General features: G+C 39.7%; 4 protein-coding genes across 4 annotated transcripts; 3 read left to right on the plus strand and 1 right to left on the minus strand.

The window, feature by feature from the left end:
* The first annotated feature begins 2,158 nt into the window (after positions 1-2,158).
* On the plus strand, positions 2,159-2,998 carry K441DRAFT_670960 (uncharacterized protein). Its single transcript, XM_067650351.1, has one exon. It carries the CDS (start codon positions 2,309-2,311, stop codon positions 2,510-2,512), a length of 204 nt encoding a protein of 67 aa, XP_067496873.1. The 5' UTR covers positions 2,159-2,308; the 3' UTR covers positions 2,513-2,998.
* Positions 2,375-3,063, plus strand: K441DRAFT_742512 (uncharacterized protein). Its single transcript, XM_067654390.1, has one exon. The coding sequence runs from the start codon at positions 2,678-2,680 to the stop codon at positions 2,984-2,986; it is 309 nt and encodes a 102-aa protein (XP_067496874.1). The 5' UTR covers positions 2,375-2,677; the 3' UTR covers positions 2,987-3,063.
* A 6,872-nt stretch (positions 3,064-9,935) lies between these two features.
* Positions 9,936-10,531, plus strand: K441DRAFT_358316 (uncharacterized protein; the record flags this gene model as incomplete). Its single annotated transcript, XM_067641360.1, has 2 exons — positions 9,936-10,003; positions 10,054-10,531. Coding segments are annotated over 2 exons (199 nt in total), but the record flags the coding sequence as incomplete, so codon positions are not given.
* Positions 10,462-12,150, minus strand: K441DRAFT_358351 (uncharacterized protein). The gene is made up of 5 exons (XM_067641361.1): positions 12,098-12,150; positions 11,806-11,973; positions 11,586-11,669; positions 11,103-11,476; positions 10,462-10,940 (listed from the first exon to the last, which is right to left on the minus strand). The coding sequence occupies exons 2-5, from the start codon at positions 11,807-11,809 to the stop codon at positions 10,554-10,556; spliced, it is 849 nt and encodes a 282-aa protein (XP_067496876.1). The 5' UTR covers positions 11,810-11,973; positions 12,098-12,150; the 3' UTR covers positions 10,462-10,553.
* Between the last annotated feature and the right edge of the window lie 10,091 nt (positions 12,151-22,241).

The raw sequence follows: 22,241 nt of genomic DNA on the forward strand, positions 1-22,241 counted from the left end.
TATACGGTCTATTTTAAGAATACTAAAACCCTTTCCTCGTCAGTAGTTAGTAAATAGTAGAATTATATTATAAACCAGAATATTATACGTAGATCTACTAGCAGAACGCTAGGTATAATCCTATGGGGGTTTAAAGGCCTTAAACTACCTCTGCCAATGCTTTATTTAGGCAGCGGGGCTGCTAGGCACTCTAGGGTAATTGATATAGTTTTAATATATAGGTAGTCGAGCAGGTCTAGGGCAGTTTATAGGTTTATAGACTTTTATTAAAAGCTGCTCATAATATCGAGCCCGGAGGAGTGGTAACGGTGGAAAGAGCCCGTTGCGCGGCTTAGCGTACAACTATTCCAATCGAGGTTTCTGCAAAAAGCGGCCAATAAAAACCGCCACGTTAAAAAAACCCAACCCAACGCAGCAACACAGTCACTCAAGATATAAATGAATTTAAGACTTATTCTATGTAACGTCCTTCCCTACGTAGTGAAAAACCCTACGTAATGAAAACCTGCTAGTACTTTCTATTATAATAAAATCAATAACAATTAAGGGGCGTAGATAATCTTAGAATAAAGACCTTATATCCTAAGCTTTATCTACACCTTATATCTTTTATAGAAAACTCCTACTTAGTCTATAATACTATATTTTATCATAGGCATATATAATAGTATTACTTTAGATAGCCTCGGATTTATTAAAAAGTTTATATATCTTATCTAAAAACCTATTAAGCTGTAGATAGATATGGAAAGATTATATACTAAGCGAAGTATACAAATATTTAAGCTTATTACGCTTTAGTGGTGACCTAATACCTTATTAAGTGGGATTGGTAAACAAGAGCTCTACCTCCTAACAGTACCAAAAAGTCAGAAGCAGGATAGCTGTAATTTAGCAATGCTCACGTGACTCGGGTCAAGGCCGCGCTTTAGCTTGTCTTAGCATGCTTAGACCATAATAGGAGGCCGGATAAATCCGGCCCGATGGCGCTAAACTAGTTTAGGCCATCTGTCCCGTTGTGGTCTGAAATACTTTAGCTAACGTTTATAAAGCACGTCGCTATATCCGCATAGCTAATATTACGGATATTTACTTCTTATTCTTACGACAAGTTTAGGCAGCTTAAAAAATCCATTAATTATACACTAAGCTCCAGCGAATTGAATGGTCTATATAAGAAGTCTCCCCGCCTTCCCGTTCCTAACATTAATTTTAAAATAGCCATAACGCGGTTTACTAAAGTGTACAATTACGGTTACAACCTTAACCACCCACTCTCTATCCGCTATATCTATTAAAACCTATTAAGATCTATTTATTATAATATGTTTAAGCCCTTAGGTAGTTTATTATTAAAAGTTTAAGAAGACTGGCTCCTGCTAGATAAGTAGAGCCGTTGCAGAGCCGTTCGTAGAGCCGTTCGTAAAGCCGTTCGTAAAGATAATACAGAGCCGTTTGTAGAGACAATGTAGAGCCGTTCGTACGGACGATTATATAGGCGACTATATATAGGCGATAGTAGAGCTATAGTAGAGTCGTTACAGAAGATTTTTCTATTAAGGGTCTGGAAGCTTACGGTCGCAAAATTAACTCTATATAACGCTTGCGGATATTAATAAGGACCGCTTGTACGCTAAATACGCGCGCCTAACATCTTGAATTCGAATTCTAGTTATATTAGATGTAGTGCAGATATCCTAGATATCTACCGTTCGATCAAAAGCTTAAGACTAGCTCCTGCTAGACAAAATAGAGGGGTATCTTCAACGCCTTTTAGATGCACTTATGGCTGGCGGTTGGTTCTAGAAAATCCATCAATTAGAGAGCTAATTAAGGCAATTCTAACGCAGGTATTTACAGGATAATAGACGTGGCGGTTGCTTACATTAATTTCATTAAAGTTAATGGTTTCCCTCATATAAATAGAGCGGCTGAGCTTCCAAAAGCTTGCCAAAGTGGCTTAGACCAAGAAACAGATCGATCGATCGAATAGGTTAGCTTGCGGATATTCATCGGTTTCTTAGTCTGAGCATGCTGAGTCAACGCTTTGGCGCTGAGCCCCGCGCGCACGTGAGCTTGCGGCTGAGCTGATCGATAAGCACCACCAACCACAACAGCCCCAAGCAGCTGCCCAGCGCCAGCTTGCAGCCTGGTCGATGTGTTCTGTGTTTATTATGCACGAAACTCGAGCAGGTCGGGAGATAAGTACCGCTGCTCTGCGCCTCCCGTGTTACCACGATAATACGCTTGTATTGCGATCGAACTCGACCAACGTTCTCTGCTCGTGGGAGAACTTGTAGCCGCCCCGATGCGTCTTCCGAAGCGCTCACCAGGCGGCGATTTCGAGCTGATTTCTTTCGGCGATGACCGCCCTCCTCCGTATGCCATCCTATCGCACACCTGGACCGAGGGCCAGGAAGTCAAGTATCATGAGCTGGTGTCCGGCACAGGCAAGGACAAGGCCGGCTACAATAAACTCCGCTTCTGCGTGGGTGGACACCTGCTGCATTGATAAGTCTACCAGCGACGAAATTAGCAATGCGATCAATTCTATGTTCCGCTGGTATCAGCGCGCAAGCAAGTGCTACGTGTATCTGTCAGATGTCCAGGTCCCGAGTGAGGTCACCGACGCACAGGTCTTCCGGATCGCCTGGGAGGTTGCGTTTCGATAGAGCCGATGGTTCACGCGAGACTGGACGTTGCAAGAGCTTTTAGCGCCGGCACTGTTGAGTTCTTCTCCAAGGAGGGCAAGCAGCTGGGTAGTAGGATGTCCTTGGAGCAGGAAATCCATGAGATTACTAAGATTCCCATTGGAGTATTAAGAGGACAGCATCTCACCGAGTTCAGCGTCGAGGAACGAATGAGCTGGGCGGCCAGCCGCACGACAACATTAGAAGAGGACAAAGTATATTGTCTACTTACCTCAGCAAGCTCAGACCGTTACCTCAGCAAGCTCAGACGTGATTCTGTTGGTGCGGATTTTTAATCGGTCCGCAAGCTGACAAACTACGTTTGTGATGCACCACCAGTATCACATCTAAGCGTATTCCGCGACAGTTCTTAGTAAATCCATAGATATCCGCTTTACGGAGGTTACGGATATTAAAATAACTTAATACTAATATTTTATATTATTTCCTAAAGTTAATTAATTATATAATAGAACCTAGGCTTTTAAAATATATTATTTTTATTACTTAGGTATTTTTAGGTCTTATAATTATTTTTATTAAAAAAAAAAAGCGTTATTAGCAATTCTGTAACCCTATATAACTTTATTAAACGCTAACTAATATATATAAAACCTATATAGATCTATAATAGCCACCCTAAAGAACCTATTATAGCCTAGCGGATATATAGCGTCTATATTATAGTATATAAATACCTTATTACGCGAAAACTTACTAACTTACGGATATTTAAGCCAACCTTATAGGTACGCAAGACGTAGAAGGTTTAGATAAGAGTACTTACAGAGCTACCCATTAGGTGCCAAACTAGCTTATATTTAAGGTTGCGTAAAGAGGACGCACTTACGAGCGATAAGCACAAAATACTTTCGTAAGCAAAACTCTACTTAAAGAGCTTAGAGTAGTAGTCGTCGTGGCCACTAAAATCGTCCCTAGTATCTTAGAAGCGTACATAGGCTTATTACTTTCAGCTAGGTAGATATTACGAATAATATAAGCTAGCTAGTAGATAGAGACACAGAATTGAATGATTGATCTGTCTTATTTAAGGTGGCTCTAAGAGCCCTAATATAAATAAGAGAATTGACCCCCTACGGGGTCCCTAGAGAGTAATGATATACGTTAAAACTGACGTCGAACAGCACCTATCGCAGCTCCGTAGTAAGGCTACCTCCGTAGCCAATATACCCCTCAGATCTGAAGCAGAGCGTTAGAGCTGAATTACTGGATTAGGCAGTTGGGATAGACGAGCTAGTAGTAAGCTTTACCAAGCGTTAATTAACTAGATGTCGGATATCGCGGGAGCCCCAAAACTTTAACAAATTTTTAATAATTTTACTTTAAGAGAGCTTTAGTTAGTCTATCTGCAGCCATTTTACTAGTCGTACCCATTATACAATAAAGCTTTCGTTTTAGACCTCTTAGCGAAGCTAGAATTAATGATATCTATATATTAGAGTTTTATAGATACCGTAGGGGTTTCTTTTATTACGATCCGTACTAACTGCTAATTATTATAATTAATAATAACGTCCTGTTCTGGGTCNAATCTAATAGCTTTAAAGATCCNAACTATATNCTCNACCTCCCCACTAANGTATAANAGAGCNAAGAGTTCTGCCTCNATAGTAGACTTAGTAACTACCTTTTATCTANTTGCCTGCCATACTATAGGCCTATTAAATAAGCTTATTAAGAAGCCCTNTNAGCTCCNACGTNTTANAGTATNNTTAGTAAAGCTAGNATTAGAAGCAGCTTTTAGAACCTAGTTTATCTTATACGGCGTAATANTANAGAACTTAAGAGCGAGGTATCTNNTATTATAGAGATAGGTAAGNAATCTNTTAATCTCCNCAAGATAAGCTAGCGACGGATTTTATAANAACTNAGCCAGCCTACTAACTNAGAAAGCAACGTCTAGTCGTNTAGTAGATGCCNGATATGTCGCAGAACCTATATAACGTTAATATCCTTTTATCTAATTNGGCGTAGCTTCTCCCTTATANAGCGTTAATTCCTAGCCNNATAGTGGTATAGCTNATAGCTTTAGATATTCTAGGTNGTATATTAAGACTAGCTTCTTAANATATTNATCTAAACANAGCCAGAGCTTTCCCTTTTGTTAATCTTATANAATATAAGTATTTANGAATAACNTNAACTGAGGTATTTNGCGGATCTNNAATCNATCTTATAGCTGCTTTAGGATGTCCTCTATCTNCTNTTAACAGCTTAGGTGTCCTATAATTAGGATATTNTTAATNTANAAGAATATAAAGATAGGTTTAGTAGGGTGTATATAGAGANATAGCTTATCNNGTANAGCTTTTAAACCTATACTCCNTAAAGCAGCAGANATTTCTAAAAACTANAATTTAGGAGATTTCCGTAGTCNATATATTGCCTTTCTTANANNGAGAGAGAATCTAGGTAGTAGGTCTATACCCTTAGGGGGAACAAGGTAGACCTTATCGTTAACTAAGGCATTANNAAATGCATTAACGGCGTTAACTTATATAATGTTAAGGTTAAAGCTAGCGGTAANAGCGTAAAGTAGACGGAAGGTTTAATAGGCTGCCGTTATAGCTTTAACCTCCTTTTATAAGACTGCTTAAAGGTTTCCGCGGACGACTAGATAAGCTTTAAATTTTATAATAAAGCCGTCCNAATCTTCCTTGTACGTAAAGACCTATATAGTAGGAAGTTAATAGACCTTCTTAATTAGTCGTACTTCGTCCTAGGTCTGCTTTCCGGTTAAGGCCCTTATCTTAGTATAAGCAGCTGCTTTAAACTCTATAGCGTACTTATAATTAAGCATCTTTTTCTATGACTTTAGTGGTAGTAGAAAGTCATCTTAATATCCATATGTCTTTATAGCAGTAGTATAAAAAGCATAAGCCAATGGTGTCGTATTAGGACTAATAATATTATTACCGTTATTAATTTAAACCGTAAAGGCTTATTATTATAGATCCTAATTTAGTATATCTTTCTTCTTTACTATANACCGCTTTTTACGGCTAGAACGTCTCTTACCCCCTAATAATAAGCCTACTATTATCTAAGGTTCGGAACGAGGTGTAGGATCTATAAATAGTGGTTTAGTAACTTTAGAAGATAACTAAGTAGTAGATAATATCTGTAGTATAGATGCTACGGTAGATAGTGTTTACTAAGGCGCTAAAGACGCTAATAGTTTAAACGGTTCTAGAGTTAGCTCTAGGGTAGGTAGCTAATAAAGTTCTTCTATTAAGATCTAAATGCTTTTTAACGTAAGAATAACGTTAATATTTGCCAAATACGGTAGTCCTATATCTAGTTCTTCGTTAAAGTTCTCTATCTAGTTCTTACTGCTATCTTAAAGATTATCTAGTAGGTCTTAGACTTACTAAAAACGGTCCTTTTAAGCCTATAAGATAATAAGGTGTTCTGGTGTTTCGGGAGATTAATATCTCTTTAACTTATTAATTTGTACGTCACAAGATCGGATAATACAGTTGGTGGTTAGTATCCATATCCTATAGATATTTAACGCTTCTATACCGATAAGATAACCTATTTAGGCTTATAGCTTAAACTTTGCCTTCCTAGGAATGCCGTATTTAATAAGCACGTAGGTTAAAGATCTGGCTATACAAAGTCCTACTAGCTATAGCTTCTATTTATAAAGCATCTTAAATGGGGTCTTTTAGTTGATGGACTTAATAGGAGTTTAATTAAGTAGGAATACTGCTAGAAGTATAAACTCGGGCTATAGATCTACAAATAACTTTACTTTAATAATAGCAGTCCTTACTTATTCGGAAATAGCTCTTTCTAACCTCTGTATAGGTCTATTTTAAGCTGGTGTATATAGCGTCGATTACTTAATAATACCTCCGTTAAGCTAGATAAGGTTCTTTACCCTAGCGCCTATACCTTACTCCTTATCTATATACTAAATGCGGATACCTTAAGCATTAAATTTCTTCGCAAATGCTATTATTAATTTAAAGAGTGGGAGCAGTGTCTCTTACTTATGGTTCTTAATAGGAAAGGCACGGTGGTACTTTATATAACGTGGGTGACAGGGTTTTGACGGTTTGATGGGTTTTGACGGTTTCCAACATCAAAACTTAAGCGAGAGGGCACAGACGAAGTTTGTATGGGAAACCTTAAAACCGTCAAAACCCATCAAACCGTCAAAACCCTGTCACCTACGTTAGTTACACCAAAAATAAGCTACATACGTATCTCTATTAAACCCGTCTTGTTCTATAATAATATTAAAGTAAATATATTCAAAAGGGTAGGTTCCCTTTACGGATATTCTACGAGATGTCTGCTATATTATCTTTTTAAGAATATATAGTTTATAAAGTGGTATACTATACAGAGTTCTTTCTCTATCCGTCTTAACCACTTTAACCCCATCTACCGCAGTCGGTAAATAATCCACTAACTCTATATTACAGTGTAGTAAGCGTTAATACTATACTTTATTATATACTAAGGTCTTAAAGAATCTAGTAGATATAGCATAGGTAGTAGGAGTAGGTGGTAAGGTGGTAATGGCATTAATAAGGTAGAGACCTCCGTATTCCGTAATGTTAGCAAATAGGCTTCCGTTATCTTTATAGCGTAGATAGTTTATAAATTAGTTAATAATTACTCTAACCCTATAGAGCTTTACTGTGGATATTAGATTAGTATAAAAATAGGGAGCGTATACTACGTTCCTTAATATTAGATACCAAGTTAGGCGTTATTTTCCCACCTCTATTGCCAAGTTAATATTATTATATCCATAGATTTCTGCCCTAGAATCTCCAGCTATTACTATAGATATACTTAACTTAAAGTTACGGAAGTATCTAATATCGTTACAAAAGTGGGTATCTGCTATAGTATTATACCCCTAGGCATTAATTAAAGACAGATCCGGATAATCCTGCGATAATATTAATAATAAAAAGAATATTATTATAGCTGCCGCTATAGCTTAGAGCCTATCTAGATCCTTAACCTTTTTAGCAATAGACGAAGCTGATATAGACGTCCTTAATCTAGAACCTTCCTTCTTAATCTGCTTAAGTCTTTTATTATAGTATTACTTATTTTTATGGACCTTAAGCCATTCTTAACACTTCCTTAAACACTCGTTATTTGGTATAAAGTGCGGACCTTAAAGAGACTAAAATAGTTACTTATAATTCCTTAACTTATAGGGTAAACTATAAGTAAAGCACTTTGCCTTAGGTAATTAAGAAGGTATTAGGGTAGTAGATATTATAGAATCTGTAGCTAGCTGCCCTAAGAGTATAGTATGGGCGTTATGTCCCGTATTTAGATACTTATAGAGGAGGTTAAATTCCTTAATTATNGTTAACATTTTAAGCTTCTCTAACCTCTTTGCTACCTTTTAGATAAAGGTATAATATAGAGCTAGATAGATCTCCTTATAGTCCTAGATAAAGGCTTATATAACGCTGCCTTCCGTTACCTCTATTAACCCTTCCTCTAGCTCTTCGCCGTTTTATATAATAGTAATATAAAGCTAAAGCTATAATTCTAGAGTCTGGCGTTTAGGCCCTTATTTCCGTTTCTTAAGATCGTCTAATACTATTTGCTGCAATATAGCTTATAACAGCTTTGCTACCTTTTTTAGCTGCCTTAAAATCGAATATAGTATAGTNAGGTTTTTAAGATATCCCAAGAAGTTAGTGCCTATAGTGGTATGCAATAGTGCTATAAAGATATAGAGCTTCTCTTCCCGTTTTATATAGTTCTGTTATTAAAGCTTATAGAGCTTAAAGAGCATTCTCTATATCTCTAGAGATTGCTAAGTTTATTATCCTTAACTTAATAACCNAGGTNTAGCTNTTCNAGTAGATNCTAGAGTTNCTACTAGATCTATAGGAGCCGCTNCTTATNCTACAGNAGCTGCAGGATTCGCTACTAGTGCTGNAGGATCTNTAGGTNCTGCTATAGGTGCTATAGGAGCTGCTACTATCNAAGGTATAGCTAGCTCATTATTTTCTTTAATTTCGTTNTCCGTCTTATCTNGGTTAATATAGTCCCAGATCTTCGCAAAACTTACTTCTTAGCGGATAAATTAAAACTATATAGGCCAGTCTTTCTAGGTTAGCAAAAGAGGGTTTATAGAGTCCTTGGTTGCCATAGTGGCTTTTATTTTAAGGTTGCGTAAAGAGACGCGCTTACGCGTAAAGCACGCGATATTTCATAACAAACTATGCTCAAAGAGGCTTAGTGGTAGTCGTCTGGCCACTAAGATCTCCCTAGTGCTCAGAAGGTTACCGGGCTTATAACTTTCAGCTAGGCAGGTATCACGAATGACATAAGCTAGCTGGTAGGTAGAGACACAGAGTTGAACGATTGATCTGTCTTATTCAAGGTGGCTCTAAGAGCCCTAATATATATAAGAGAATTGACCCCCTACAGGGGTCCCTAGAGAGTGATGATACACGTTGAAACTGACGTCGAACAGCACCTGTCGCAGCTCCGTAGTAAGGCTACCTCCGTGGCCAATATCTTGCAGAGCATCGTGCAGAGCTTCGTGCAAAGCTTCGAGCAGAGCCTCATGCAGAGCTTCGAGCAGAGCTTCGAGCAGAGCCTCGTACAGAGCTTCGAGCAGAGCTTCGAGCAGATCTTCGAGCAGATCTTCGAGCAGAGCCTCGTGCAGAGCTTCGTGCAGAGCTTCGTGCAGAGCTTTTATACTCGGAGCCTCTGTACGGTCTACCCAAACAATAACTACCTAAGGTTCTTTAGGGTAGCTACTATAGATTTATATAGGTTTTATATATATTAGCTAGCGTTTAATAAAGTTATATATGGTTATAGAATTGCTAATAATACTTTTTTTTTTTAATGAAAATAATTATAAGACCTAAAAATACCTAAGTAATAAAAATAATATATTCTAAAAGCTTAGGTTCTATTATATAATTAATTAACTTTAGGATATAATATAAAATATTAGTATTAAGTTATTCTAATATCCGCAACCTCTATAACACGGATATCCGTAGATTTACTAAGAACCGTCGCGGAACACGCTTAGATGTAATACTGGTGGTGCATTACAAACGTAGTTAGTTAGCTTGCGGACCGATTGAAAATCCGCACCAACAGAATCAGGTCTGAGCTTGCTGAGGTAGATTGTCTACTAGGGATATGCGGGGTGTTCTTGCCACTTATATATGGAGAAGGGGAAGCGTACGCGATTCTACGGCTGAAAGAGGAAATACGGAAGCGGCAGGAAGGGCAGGGAACAGAATGTCTGCGTGATTTGACGGGTACCTTTTTTTCAGGCAAAGTAGCATTCCTGTGTGCGAGTTATTATGCAGCTAACGATGTGTAGTCTCCTCGTTGTTATCCTTTCCGAGGAACGAACTGTTCGTCGGACGAGAAGACCAGCTTCAATCTCTCGAACAGTTCATCTACCCTAACACCCACCGCCGCATGACAATACAGCCAAGGCAAGTACGATGAGGCGGAATCGATGAACAGGCAGACGCTGGCGCGGAGAGTGAAGGTGCTTGGGCCAGAGCATCCAGACACGCTGACGAGCATGAGCAACTTGGCAGGAGTGCTGGAGCGCCAAGGCAAGTTTGAGGAGGCGGAAGACCTACAAAAGCAGGAACTGGCGATGTGAGAAGGTGCTTGGGCCAGAGCATCCAGACACCCTAACGAGCGTGTACTGCCTCGCTCACCTCCTTGCAAATCAACGTCGCCACGCCGAATCTCTCGCACTATACGAAGAGGTAGGATGTATGGTAACCGCCACACTACTACAACGCTAGTACTCTACTACCAGACGAAGGGACAATGTGGACCGGTACTATAAGTAGACTGGTATACTTAAATATACCTCTTCTCCCATTTCCCATCAGATATATAACTTCGCGTGTTCTCCTGCACTATCCTATCTTGCTCGTTTCTATATCTCAACGTCTCTAAATTCCCCTCATGCAACGCCTGAGTCTGCTGCAGATCTGCTGCTAACATTGCCGACGTCTCCATCTCCATTCTGCGATACATTGCCTCCGTCTGCATGAGCGTAATATTTTGTTGGGCGCGGAAAGCCGCGGCGACATGTTGTTCGAGAATGCGAGTGTCGGAGAGGATGTGGGATTGGATAAGGGAGGTGTGGGAGGAGGAGTTAGGGGGAAGGTTGTTGAGAAAGACTTTGCCGTTGGAGCATTGGAGGATGTAGGAGTCTGGGACGTAGGCGTTGAGGGTGAGATTCTAGTTGGGATTTAGTAAGTTAGTAAGGGTGTCGAACATTTGTTAGTTTAATGCATCATTTCTTTCTTTCCTCTTTTATTTTTATTTTTATTTTTTTTGGCAGGAATAACTAATCAACACCTTGGAAGGGCATAAAGGATGCCAGGAGAGAAATATACTTACATGAATCCAATTAAAAGCCCTTCCCTTGCCAACCGTTTTAATATACTCATCAAACGTTACATCCAGTTCCGGATACTTAGTCAGTCGCATCGTATACCCGTTCCCGACCGTTAATAAAATAAAATCCCCATCTGCACCTAAAGAAACCAGGCGAGGAGGATCGCGCCATGCTCCCTTAAAGCCGCGACGCACTAAGAGAGCGGCTTGCAAGGGAGGCGGAAGATTATCCCAACGCCAGCTAGAACCGTCGGTTGCGTAGAAGGATCCTGTTGGGGTGCCGAAGGAGACGCGAAGGGTATTAAGGTTGCGGACAAGACTGCCGAATTTTGTTTCATAGAGAAAGGCCTCGAGTGAAGTTGGGATGTTTGCAGTTTCTGCGTCAAACAACAAGAGGCGTAGGTTAGTTCATGTATTCTTCCTTATTGCGGTATAGATGCTGGGCGTAGCATCACTTCTTTAGATAATTATGTCACATATCCTTACGCAAATGATCCGCTCCATCCTGTTTCCCCTTATAGGAAATAACAAAAGCACCATTAGGGCCAAAAGCAAGACAGTACACGCTGGCTATTCTGTTTTCAGCGAAGAGAGTGGCGATGGGTGCGGGCAGATTTGTGCTAATTTTTGGCTGGATTAACTAATGCTTTATTGATAAAGGGGGAGGTACAAGGGAGGGGGAAAAGGGGGAGAATACGAACTGTACCCATAGCGATGGACTTTCAAAATGATATCCGTTTTCGGCGAAGGCAAAGATCGTGTCACACATTTCCTAAGGCCAGGTTGTGAGTTTTGGTGGACTGAGAGCCGGCCTATGGTCTTATTCCGTCCTTTATGTGTTAGAGCGCTGCGGCTAAGTCCAGGCTTGGTAGCTCTAAAGAGATTAGTGAGATCGGTTAAGTTCAGCTAGGCGTCCTTAAATAGAAAAAGAGGCTTGGGCTAGGAGAAAGCCAAAGAGGCAGAAGGAAATTATTAACGAACTTGTGCTGATCACTTACTATGATATCAGGCGTAAGTGGTGGACGTTAGGGGATCCATGTCGCTGCTTAGCCACTAATCCCGCCTTCGCTTTGCCCAAAAAGGGTTAACTTTAGCACGACAGAACAAACTTTCAATGTATTCCATACCTAGCAGAGTTAGGTTTTTTCCCGAAATCATGGCGCTTCGCCCTCATGGACCTAAAAAGGGAGCTAGATAGGCCCTAAATAGAACTAATAATAATAATAATTTCCACTAATCCAAATTTTGCAAAGCGTCTGATTCATGAGATAACTTCACCTTTTGCAGTACACAACTGTTTACTGCGCCTCACCGAGCAGGGCTCCCTTACGCGAGTCTAACCGCAGATGGTCAAGCGTCAGCTGACTGCGCCATGACGTGGTACTTCCCGCCCTGCATAAGTCACCTAAGCGCGCTATACAAGCAGACTTTGGGATTACCGCTAGTTGAGTGTCGCAGGCCGGGCATGATCTTACAGCTTTGTTCACGACCAGCTTCCAAGCTGCGATTTTTGTACGCCATTTAATTTCGCTTGATCGCCACCAAATATACATAGTAATTGTAGCGAACGCCTATGGCTGAACGCAAGGGCCATTTTGGTTGTCTGGGAGAACTGTCGACTCCTCCCTTTCAACGACTTGTTGAAGTTTCTTTCCTTCCCCTTTTGCCTACGCCTACGCCTACACCTATGTTGTGGACTTACAACAGCTGCTAAAACGCAAATACAGCGCTCAAATTTGTCATTATCGTAGGGGTGGAAACCTCACGATATTTGACAAAGATGACGATACTGTGGAGCGTAAACAGCTTTGAAGTTCTTACAGCCAAGCATGGGCGTTCGCTACGATTGCTATGTACAGTTGGTGGCGATCAAGCGAAATTAAATGGCGTACAAAAATCGCAGCTTAGAAGCTGGTCGTGAACAAAGCTGTACGAGCCTTACCTCAGCGAGCTCAGACGTGAATTTGATTGGAGCGGATGTTCCTTCGGCCCGTTAGCAAGCTAACTAACATCCACCAAAATCACGTCTGAGAGCGTTTGGCGAGTTTTGTTAAAATTATCAACAAAAATCTTAGTTTTAGCAATTTTATAAGGGGATTTCCTCCACCATATAATAAATTAAAGTTTTTAAAAGTTTATAAATAAATCTTAGGGGGCTACTTTATATACCAAAGGCCTTTAAATTGTATTATCCCCTCCCAAATTTAAGATTAATTTCGTTAAAGTGAAAATTCCTATTATTAAAAGTATTAGCACTTCTAAATACCTTTATATATATTACGGCACTAGCAGAACTTAGCAGAACTTCGCACCGGCAGATTGCCACAGATTGCCACAGATTGCCATAGATTGCCGCATATTATAATCACGTGACGCGAAGATCTTATAAAACACCAAACGGCGCTACTCTTCTTCTCCTTTCCTTTCCCTAGCTTTAGATTCTCGTTTATAGACAATCCAATTATATAGGCTTGCGCGACCCTTTTGCCGTACTTATATCTCGATTAACTAAGTCGCTAACATTGTCACAGCGACTCAGTCAATCGAGGCACGAGCGCCGTTTAGAACGTATGCAAGCCTGTACAATTGGAATGTCTATAGACCCGGATATCAAGATGAGGAGCAGAAGAAGGTCGTGGAAAGGACACGTCTATATACATGGAGCCAAGACGTAAGCGAACCCCCCTGACTAGGCCCTATCCAGGTTACGCGCGTCAGTGCCGTAACATTACCCCCCCCTTCAAAAAAGCTTGCCCTCAAGCTTTATCCCTAGGTGCTTATCTTCTACCTCTTGTACAGTTGTAGTTATTTGCTGCAGGTGGGGCAGCAGTAGTCGATGAGATGCTGCAGGCAGAGCAGCGAGGGTCGATCGTAGTGCTGCGGGCGTAGCAGCAGAAGTCAATTGTGGTACTGCAGGCAGGAGCAGTAGTAGTCGAATTAAGGTTTAGCTGCAGGCGGGAGCAGCTGTGTTCGGGTAGTAGTACAGTACTAGCGGCGGTAACGATAGTGGTCGAGCACAGAGCTCGTCTATCGGTTGTCTTGTGATCGTAGGCGTAGAGGCACGATCATTGTCTCGTCGACTGTGGCAGGGCAGTCGTTTGTTGTAGCAGTACGATGCAAGCGGAAGTCGTAGATCGCAGGCGTAACGGCACGATCGTACGGTCAATGGGACTGTAGGCGTATCGGCACAGTTGTAGTCAGGTCATAGTAGCAGGCGTATTGGCGCTACTGTTGTCTAGTATATAGATCATATGCATATCGGCACGATCGGTAGTCAATAGCAGAGTAATGCTAGCGTTAATAGTCCTAGTGATTTCGTTCCTCGAAGCTCGTATTACTCAGTATTAGTTAGGGTCGTTCATCGCAGCCAGTGTATAGCACTAGTCTCAGTATTAACCGATTTCGTTCCTCACAGTATATGTAGCTTAGTGTCTGTCAAAAAGGACTATTTGGTAGCAGTATAGTATAAGCGTCCGATAGAGAGACGTACGGTTAGTTAAAGGGTCATCGTTCGATCCAGTGATCTTCTTGGACTGGGTTAATTCTGGAGCTCCGTGGCGGAGCCGTCTTTGGATTGGAGTGGATCCTGTCAATTTAATTGGTTGGATGGAGTGGATTTGAAGCCGCGGAGCTCTTGGAGCTCCAATTCTTTAACCTGATTCGGGCAGGTGTAACGTAAGGAGGGAGCGTATAGGTGTCAGTGCGTACAAGTGAGCCAATCAGCGACTCCAACGATGAGCTCCAATTTTAGAATTGGGTTGTTCCTCCTACCCCTGTCGTCCCTGCCCCCGTCGTCATCGTCGCTTTAATTTAGTTATCCTTATCTTTTTTCTTACTGCCACCATAGATCGATATTTGTCAACTCAATCGTGCCCTACATCCGATGACGTGATCCTTATGCCTAAGAGCTTTAACCCAAAAGCTGACAAGTCACCCTAAATGCAACGGCCTGGCGCCAATTAATTGCTTTAAAGAGTATCTTACTACTAACCGCGTACTCCACCGCCAAAGGGTATATTTAACAATAAGGAAGTAGATAAGTTAGTAGGAGAGCCTTGCGAAAGGGTGTCCCTCAAGGAAGCAGCAAAGGCCCAGCTTGCTGCTACGGTTGCCGCAGAGGCCTCTACTTAGGTAGAAGACGACGTGATTGATGAGGAGGAAGGGGAGCTAGATAAGCAATATGCGGCTATTGAGATTGACTACGAGACTAAGGTTATTGGCGAGGAGTAATATAGGTAGCTTTTAGTCAGTTATCCTACATCTGCTCTTCCTTTTACAACGCTATGCCGATGCCAAGCCTTTCTATTTTTAGTATATAAATGTACTGGAGCTCCAAGGAGCTCTTGGAGTCAAACAATTTACTAGCTGGATGGAGTGGATTTGAGCTCAGATCCACTCCAGTCCAGTCCAAGAAGATCACTGGTTCGATCGATCGATTGGTCGGTAGGTGTACGCGTTCAGTTAACAGATATACGCGTTGCTCGGTCAGTTAACGAGATCGTACGGTCGGAAAGAGGTTACTATCTCAGCACGTGCTTCCCTATAGCATAGGCGGCCGTTAGGTAGAGAGAAAAAAAAAAAAGAATTAAACATAAGGGTGCCTACGCAGTGTAGGACTTCAATAAGGGTGCCTGCACGGTGTAGGGATTCCATACCCAGCCACCATAGGACTTTAATAATAATAACAATAACAATAACAATAATCCTGCTTTGTCTCAGAGTATGCATCTCCTGCCTTCTTTATTATAGAAGTTAGGCTCTCCTTCCTTGCCTGCTAGTATATAGGGCTCCGTCACCCATCAACTACCCTAGGCTATAGGGCTTCTTTAACCTAGGATATAACAGCCTGCGATCGGTTGAGGGATCTTAATATAATGTTACAGCGACTTAGTTAATTGAGGCACGAGCGCCGTTTAGAACATATGCAAGCCTATATAATTAGAATGTCTATAGACCTAGATATCAAGATAAGGAGTAGAAGAAGGTCGTGGAAAGGACACGTCTATATATATGGAGCCAAGACGTAAGCGAACCCCCCTAACTAGGCCCTATCCAGGTTACGCGCGTCAGTGCCGTAACAAACATTATCTAAAGCTCACTCTACTCTTTCTTCTTAAGAAGGAACTTAAATATATCTATAAGAACATAGAATAGGACCCTAAGGACATTACTAGGACTACAAGGATAGGACCTAAAAGAAAAGAATAGAACCCTAAGGAAAGGACCTATAAGATACGCATAGACTAGAACCCCTAAAGAAATTACCTAGAATTACCTAATATTCCTACCACTATGCCATGAACCACAGCAGCAGGTAAAGCAGCTGTAGGACCCTTAAATACTTTAGATAAAGAAATAATTAACGTTTTAACCCCCTAGGCGGAGCTTACGGCTACTAATACTAAAATTAAATAACTATAAGAGCTGCTTAAAGCTAGAGATACCCCTATATCTAATAATAAGTTATTATTAGATAACTAAAGACTTGCTATAGTCCTTTAGGCCCTATTCTAGCGCCTTAGTAGATCTACTAAGGCCTATATAGTACTAAAGCGGTTAGCAAAGGTTACGGATCCCCTACTACTTATAAACGGAACCGACCCTATATTTAATAATTGGAAGTTTTAATTATAGGATAAGCTTAAAGTTAATACAGACTACTTCCCTAACGCCTAAGCTAGAATAGCCTATATTTTTAGCCGTACTAGCGAAGACGCCTAGATGCATTTACGCCTATAATATACTAAAGACTTAGTAAACCCCTAATTGTAACAGAATCCCCCGGGAGGTACATATCCGATAAGACGGTAAGAGGTTTTATCTATATCCCATCTATGTTCCAGAAGACACAGTTAGACAGGTTAGAGGTAAAAGGTTTTACTAGCGTCTTGGAAGGAATATATAGGAAGCTAGTTCCCCTCTAGAGAAGAACTAGCAATTAGTCTCTAAATAGAAGTGGTTAGAAGCATTTGTCCTTTAATATATAAAACTTATTTTACCTTTAACTTACCTTTTACTTACCTTTAACTTACCCTCTACTTATTAGTGATACTATTAATTAGATAATTATACATTCCGGTTAGACTGGCCTCTTACAATTCTAATTACTTATAATCCGTTAGGAACGTACGGCTATTAATTAACGATAACAAACTATACTCCTGTACCCCATAAAGTAACGCCCTTACCATAAGAGGCTTAAAGAGTCTCCCTAGAGGAGCGCATTTCTTCTTCTTATGAAGAAGCCACGGCTGGTCCGTCTAACCTTGCGAGACCCTTAGAAACGATTACCGCTGGGGAGTTATTAGAGCGGTTGCTATATAAGACCCTATAAAAAATAAAGGAGTTAGAGATATAATTAAGATAAGTATATTAAGACTACTAAGAACAATTATAAGGACAATTAGGGGAAGTATAGACACCCTAGATACGAAGCGGACTTAAAGGGGTAACGCTATACTATACTATAACGTTAGAAAAACCTAAATTCCGCATAAAGGAACCTAATAAGTACTATAGTAATAGTCTTCGGAACTGTAATTGTTTTATCTAATAATATAAAACCAAGTTTTGGCTGGATCTAAAACGTTACTCTAATAAGTATAATTAGACACTAATTGCTTCTACCTTCCTACGTAGCACCGTTAAGAGTTTATAGACACGCTATAAGAAGAAACTTACTATACCCCTTAAATTTAGCGAACTTAGGACCTGGTTGGTTAATTAGGTCTAAGACCCTACTAATTAAGGGATAGACTATAACCAGCGATACCACAACGCTAAACAGCGGGATGGTTAGACTGTGGTCCAGTTTATAAACTACTTAGAAGAACTAGAAGATAATATACCCTACTTAGATCTATAGGATAACGCTATATAACTTCGCCAGCTACTCGCTAAGCTATAACCTAAAATTTAATAGGCCATATAAGAAAAGGGCGAAATTCCTACCTCTTAAGAAAAGCTTATCTCTAAGGCTACTCGGATTAAAAGTGCTAAAAGAGACTATCTAGGCAAGCGAAAGGAATAAGACGCTAATAATAAAGAGCGTAGGACTAGACCTAGCTTTAATAATAGGGGTAGATTCCGACTTAACCGCTCTATAGAAGGATAACGTAAGTAGGCCTCGCAGCCCTAGAGTAATGCTAGTTAACCCTAAAATAATAATAGGCAGAGACCTAATCCGTAGAAGGGGAACCGGGAGATATGTACCTATTATAACTACGGCAAGAAGGGCCATATAAGCCGCTTCTGCCGGCAAAAGAAGTAAAAGTCGGCCTAATTAGGAAAAGAGACAGCCTAGTAGATCTTTACTCCCTTACACTAGGCTAGTAAGAGAAGGAGGGAGTAAACTACCGTATGGTTATTCCTGTCTCTATTTAAGTCAATAATAAATAGGTAACGTAAGACTGCCTTATAGACAGCGGCGTGAGTATAGGGTTTATTTCTTAATTACTAGTAAAAGAATTAGATTTGGACCTTAGCGGCTTATAGGTGCGCACCGTTTAAAGTATTAGAGGCTACTGGATTCCATACTATAGGGAATAGGCTTTTTCCGTAGCTAGCTAGGACCGTAATAGTCTATAGAATACGTAGGAGATACGCTTCTATGCCGCAGAAATTAAGGGGTACGACCTTATTTTGGGATACCTATAGCTTTACCAAGTTAATCCGGACATTAATTGGCCTTCGGCCTCGTATTAATATCGGAAGTCTTAACCGCGCATTATAATTAAAGATTAAGAGACTTTCTTAAACTATGTGCAAGAAGAAGGGTGGGTATATGCCATATATGCCACTCTTAATACCAAGAACGGGGACACGGGATATTTATTTTTAGATATTCGGCTATACGCAGTTAAGGAACTAGAGATTCTATAGGAATATATAGACTTAGGATATTTCCAGTAAAGAGGCTGCATAAACCTTACCTAACCCTATATTGGTTAAGTATAAGATAGACATAGGGGACAAACAACCTCCTTTTAGACTACTGTATAACCTATTAGAAAATAAGCTAGCGGTACTACGTTAATATATAGTAGACAATCTTTAGAGAGGATGGATTTGGCCCTCTATAAGCCTAGCAGGGGCACTAATTATATTTATACCCAAGAAGGACGGGACCCTTTGCCTCTGTATTAACTATTAGGCGCTAAATAAGATTACTATAAAGAATTGCTACCCGTTACCCTTAATAGGGGAGCTTATTAATAGGCTATTGGGCGCGAAGATATTTATAAAATTAGATCTAAAAGATATATACTATTAAATCCGGATTAAAGCCGGCGATAAGTAGAAAATGGCGTTCTAAATACGGTACGGCCACTTTAAGTACCTAATAATGCTATTTAGGCTTACTAATACACTAGCGACATTTCAGGCCTATATTAATAAGGCATTGTCGGGCCTATTAGACATAATATGTATAGTCTACCTTAATAATATTATAGTCTACTCTAATAACTACGAAGTATATACGCATTACGTACAAATAGTACTAGAAAGACTGCGGGAATACAAGCTTTATATAAACCTAAAAAAGTACATATTCTATACTACTAGTATTAATTTTTTAGGCTTTATTATTAGCGTCAATAAAGTGTTAATAAAGAAAAGTCGGGTGGACGCTATTAGGGAATAGCCCTACCCTACAACATTTAGAGAAGTATAGGTTTTCTTAGGCACGGCGAACTTCTACTAAACGTTTATTATTTACTACTTATGAGTAATACTCCCAATTACCAATCTACTAAAAGGATCTAAGAATAGCAAGAAGTTAGGACCCTTTATATTTAGGAAAGCTGCTAAGTAGGCTATAAACTGGTTAAAGGATTTGTTTATATTAGCGCCTATCCTAATATACTTCTGCTAGGAGCTATATATATACCTTAAAATAAATACATCCGGCTTTGCCCTAGGGGCAATTATATCTTAATTAAAAGACGGAAAATGGCATCCTATAGCGTTTTGGTTAAGGAAAATAACCCCTATAAAATAGCGTTATATAACGCACGACTAGGAGCTGCTCGCGATAATTACAGTAATAAAGCACTGGCGATATTATTATATAGGAAGAAATTATCCTATTAAAGTCCTTATAGACTATAACAACCTAGAATACTTTATAACTATAAAGGTATTAAGTAGTTAACAAGTAAGATAGGTAAAGGCACTATTATAGTACGACTTTAAAATTACGTACTACTTAGGGAAGACAAATCCTACTAATAGGTTATTAAGACGTCCGGATTATAAGACAGGGAGGATCTAGGATAGTATAGGGGAAATAATCCCCACATTACAAAATTTACTTAGGAAGAAAGAAGACTCTTTCCCTAAAACTATAGAATTTCGTAGTAGGGTAGAAGTCCTAGCGATATAGCTGCGAAGCGATATAATTATAGAGCCGTAGGATATAGTTATAGACTAGGTTATAGACTAAGCAGACATTATAAAGTTGGCATACCCTAGAATTAGCGAGAATTTTATAGGATGTGTTAGAGGTATCGCGGCACCTTTAACTCAACGGCGTATTAGCTACGAGTTTTTGGATCTAAGGGGGATAGGCAAGATACCTATCCGCAGCGTAGCATACTATATAATAGTAGGAGAATCTGCTAGCACTAATGGTTTAAAACGTCTTATACTACGCCTTAAGTCCGTAATAGTAGTAGGTGAAATAGAAGCAAGTAATCTATATAAAACCTTTCCAAATCTTCTTCTTTAAGCTTAATAAAGGGACGCCTTCGCCTCTAGGGAGAGGTAGAAAGATATAGTAGAGACCAACTTAGCTGGAGTTACTAAGAAGCTATAGTAGCAAGACTAAAAGGGTTTGTTACGCTTTAAGGGTGCTATATATATCCTAAAGGACTAAGCGATTTAAGACGAAATTCTAAAGGTCTTCCATAATAACCCTTTTAGGGGTTACTACGGTGCTAATAGAACCCTTAAGGCTGTTTAAAGGAAATACTTTTAGGACGGAATGTTTAAAGAGGTTAAGGACTATATATTAAGGTATAATACGTACCAAAGGATATAGATATCCAGGTATCGCCTATATGGTAAGTTATTAGTACTTCCTATTCCGTAGGGACCTATATCAAAATTAACAATGGATTTTATTATAGGCTTACCCCCTACTAAGATAAGAACTGGAGAGGTTACTAACGCTATTCTAATAATCGTTAATAGGTATACAAAGTTTTTAGGATACTTTACTATTATAATAATAATCACGGCAGCAGAACTAGTAGACCTGTTTTTAGAACGGTGGCTCTTATTTAGTACGCTAAGGGGAATTGTGTCTAATAGAGGTACCGTATTTAACAGTGTATTTTAGTCTTTATTCTATCTCTTATTAAAAATACGGCGAAGGATAAGCACTACCTTCTACCCGTAAATGGACGGGTAAATAAAGCGTCTAAATGCGTTATTGGAACACTACCTCCGCTACTATATTAATTATTAACAGGATAATTAAACATTGTAGTTAGCTCTAGCGCAGCACGTGTATAATATAAGCATCTATAGTAGTATAAAAATGACCCCTTATAAAGCATTGTTTGGGGTAAAAGCAAATAACCCCTAAAACGTTAAGGACATCGTTCCCGAAAGAGAGGCACTAGTAGCGTCCGAAAGAATTAAGCAAATAAGAATTCGCAGAGAAGAACTTGAAAAGCACTTGCTAGACACCCAGGCCGTATAAAAAAGGTACTATAACGAAAAATATATACCGAAAGAATTCGAGATAGGAGACGAAGTCTTACTATCTATAAAAAATATCTAAATAAAACGCATTAAAAAGAAGCTGGATTACCAGTAGCTTAGACCCTTTAAGATAGTTAAGAAAACTAAAGGAAACTAAGCTTATAAATTGGAATTACTGAAATCTTATTTAATATATCCTATATTTTATATTTCCTTACTAAAGCTATACTAGAGAAGAGATAGTACGGAACCGCCCCTACCTAGCGAAATTAATGGGGAACTAGAATAGAATGTAGAAGATATTCTAAACCAAAAATGGCGCCAGAAGAAGCGCGAATTTTTAGTTCGTTAGAAAGGATACTTTTAGGCGCATAATAGTTAGGAACCTAAGGAGTACCTTTAGCCGGGATGCAATACCGCAATTAAAACCTT

The sequence above is a fragment of the Cenococcum geophilum genome (assembly GCF_001692895.1).
Source record: "Cenococcum geophilum 1.58 unplaced genomic scaffold K441scaffold_87, whole genome shotgun sequence".
NCBI lineage: Eukaryota > Fungi > Ascomycota > Dothideomycetes > Gloniales > Gloniaceae > Cenococcum > Cenococcum geophilum.

Bases quoted from the DNA above. Each gene is read 5' to 3' on its own strand.
- K441DRAFT_670960 (XM_067650351.1), top strand. From the start codon at position 2,309: ATGCGTCTTCCGAAGCGCTCACCAGGCGGCGATTTCGAGCTGATTTCT.
- K441DRAFT_742512 (XM_067654390.1), top strand. From the start codon at position 2,678: ATGGTTCACGCGAGACTGGACGTTGCAAGAGCTTTTAGCGCCGGCACT.
- K441DRAFT_358351 (XM_067641361.1), bottom strand. The intron at 11,477-11,585 runs GTAAGGATATGT...TGTTTGACGCAG, and splicing joins GGATGGAGCGGATCATTTGC to AAACTGCAAACATCCCAACT. The intron at 10,941-11,102 runs GTAAGTATATTT...AATCCCAACTAG, and splicing joins GGGCTTTTAATTGGATTCAT to AATCTCACCCTCAACGCCTA.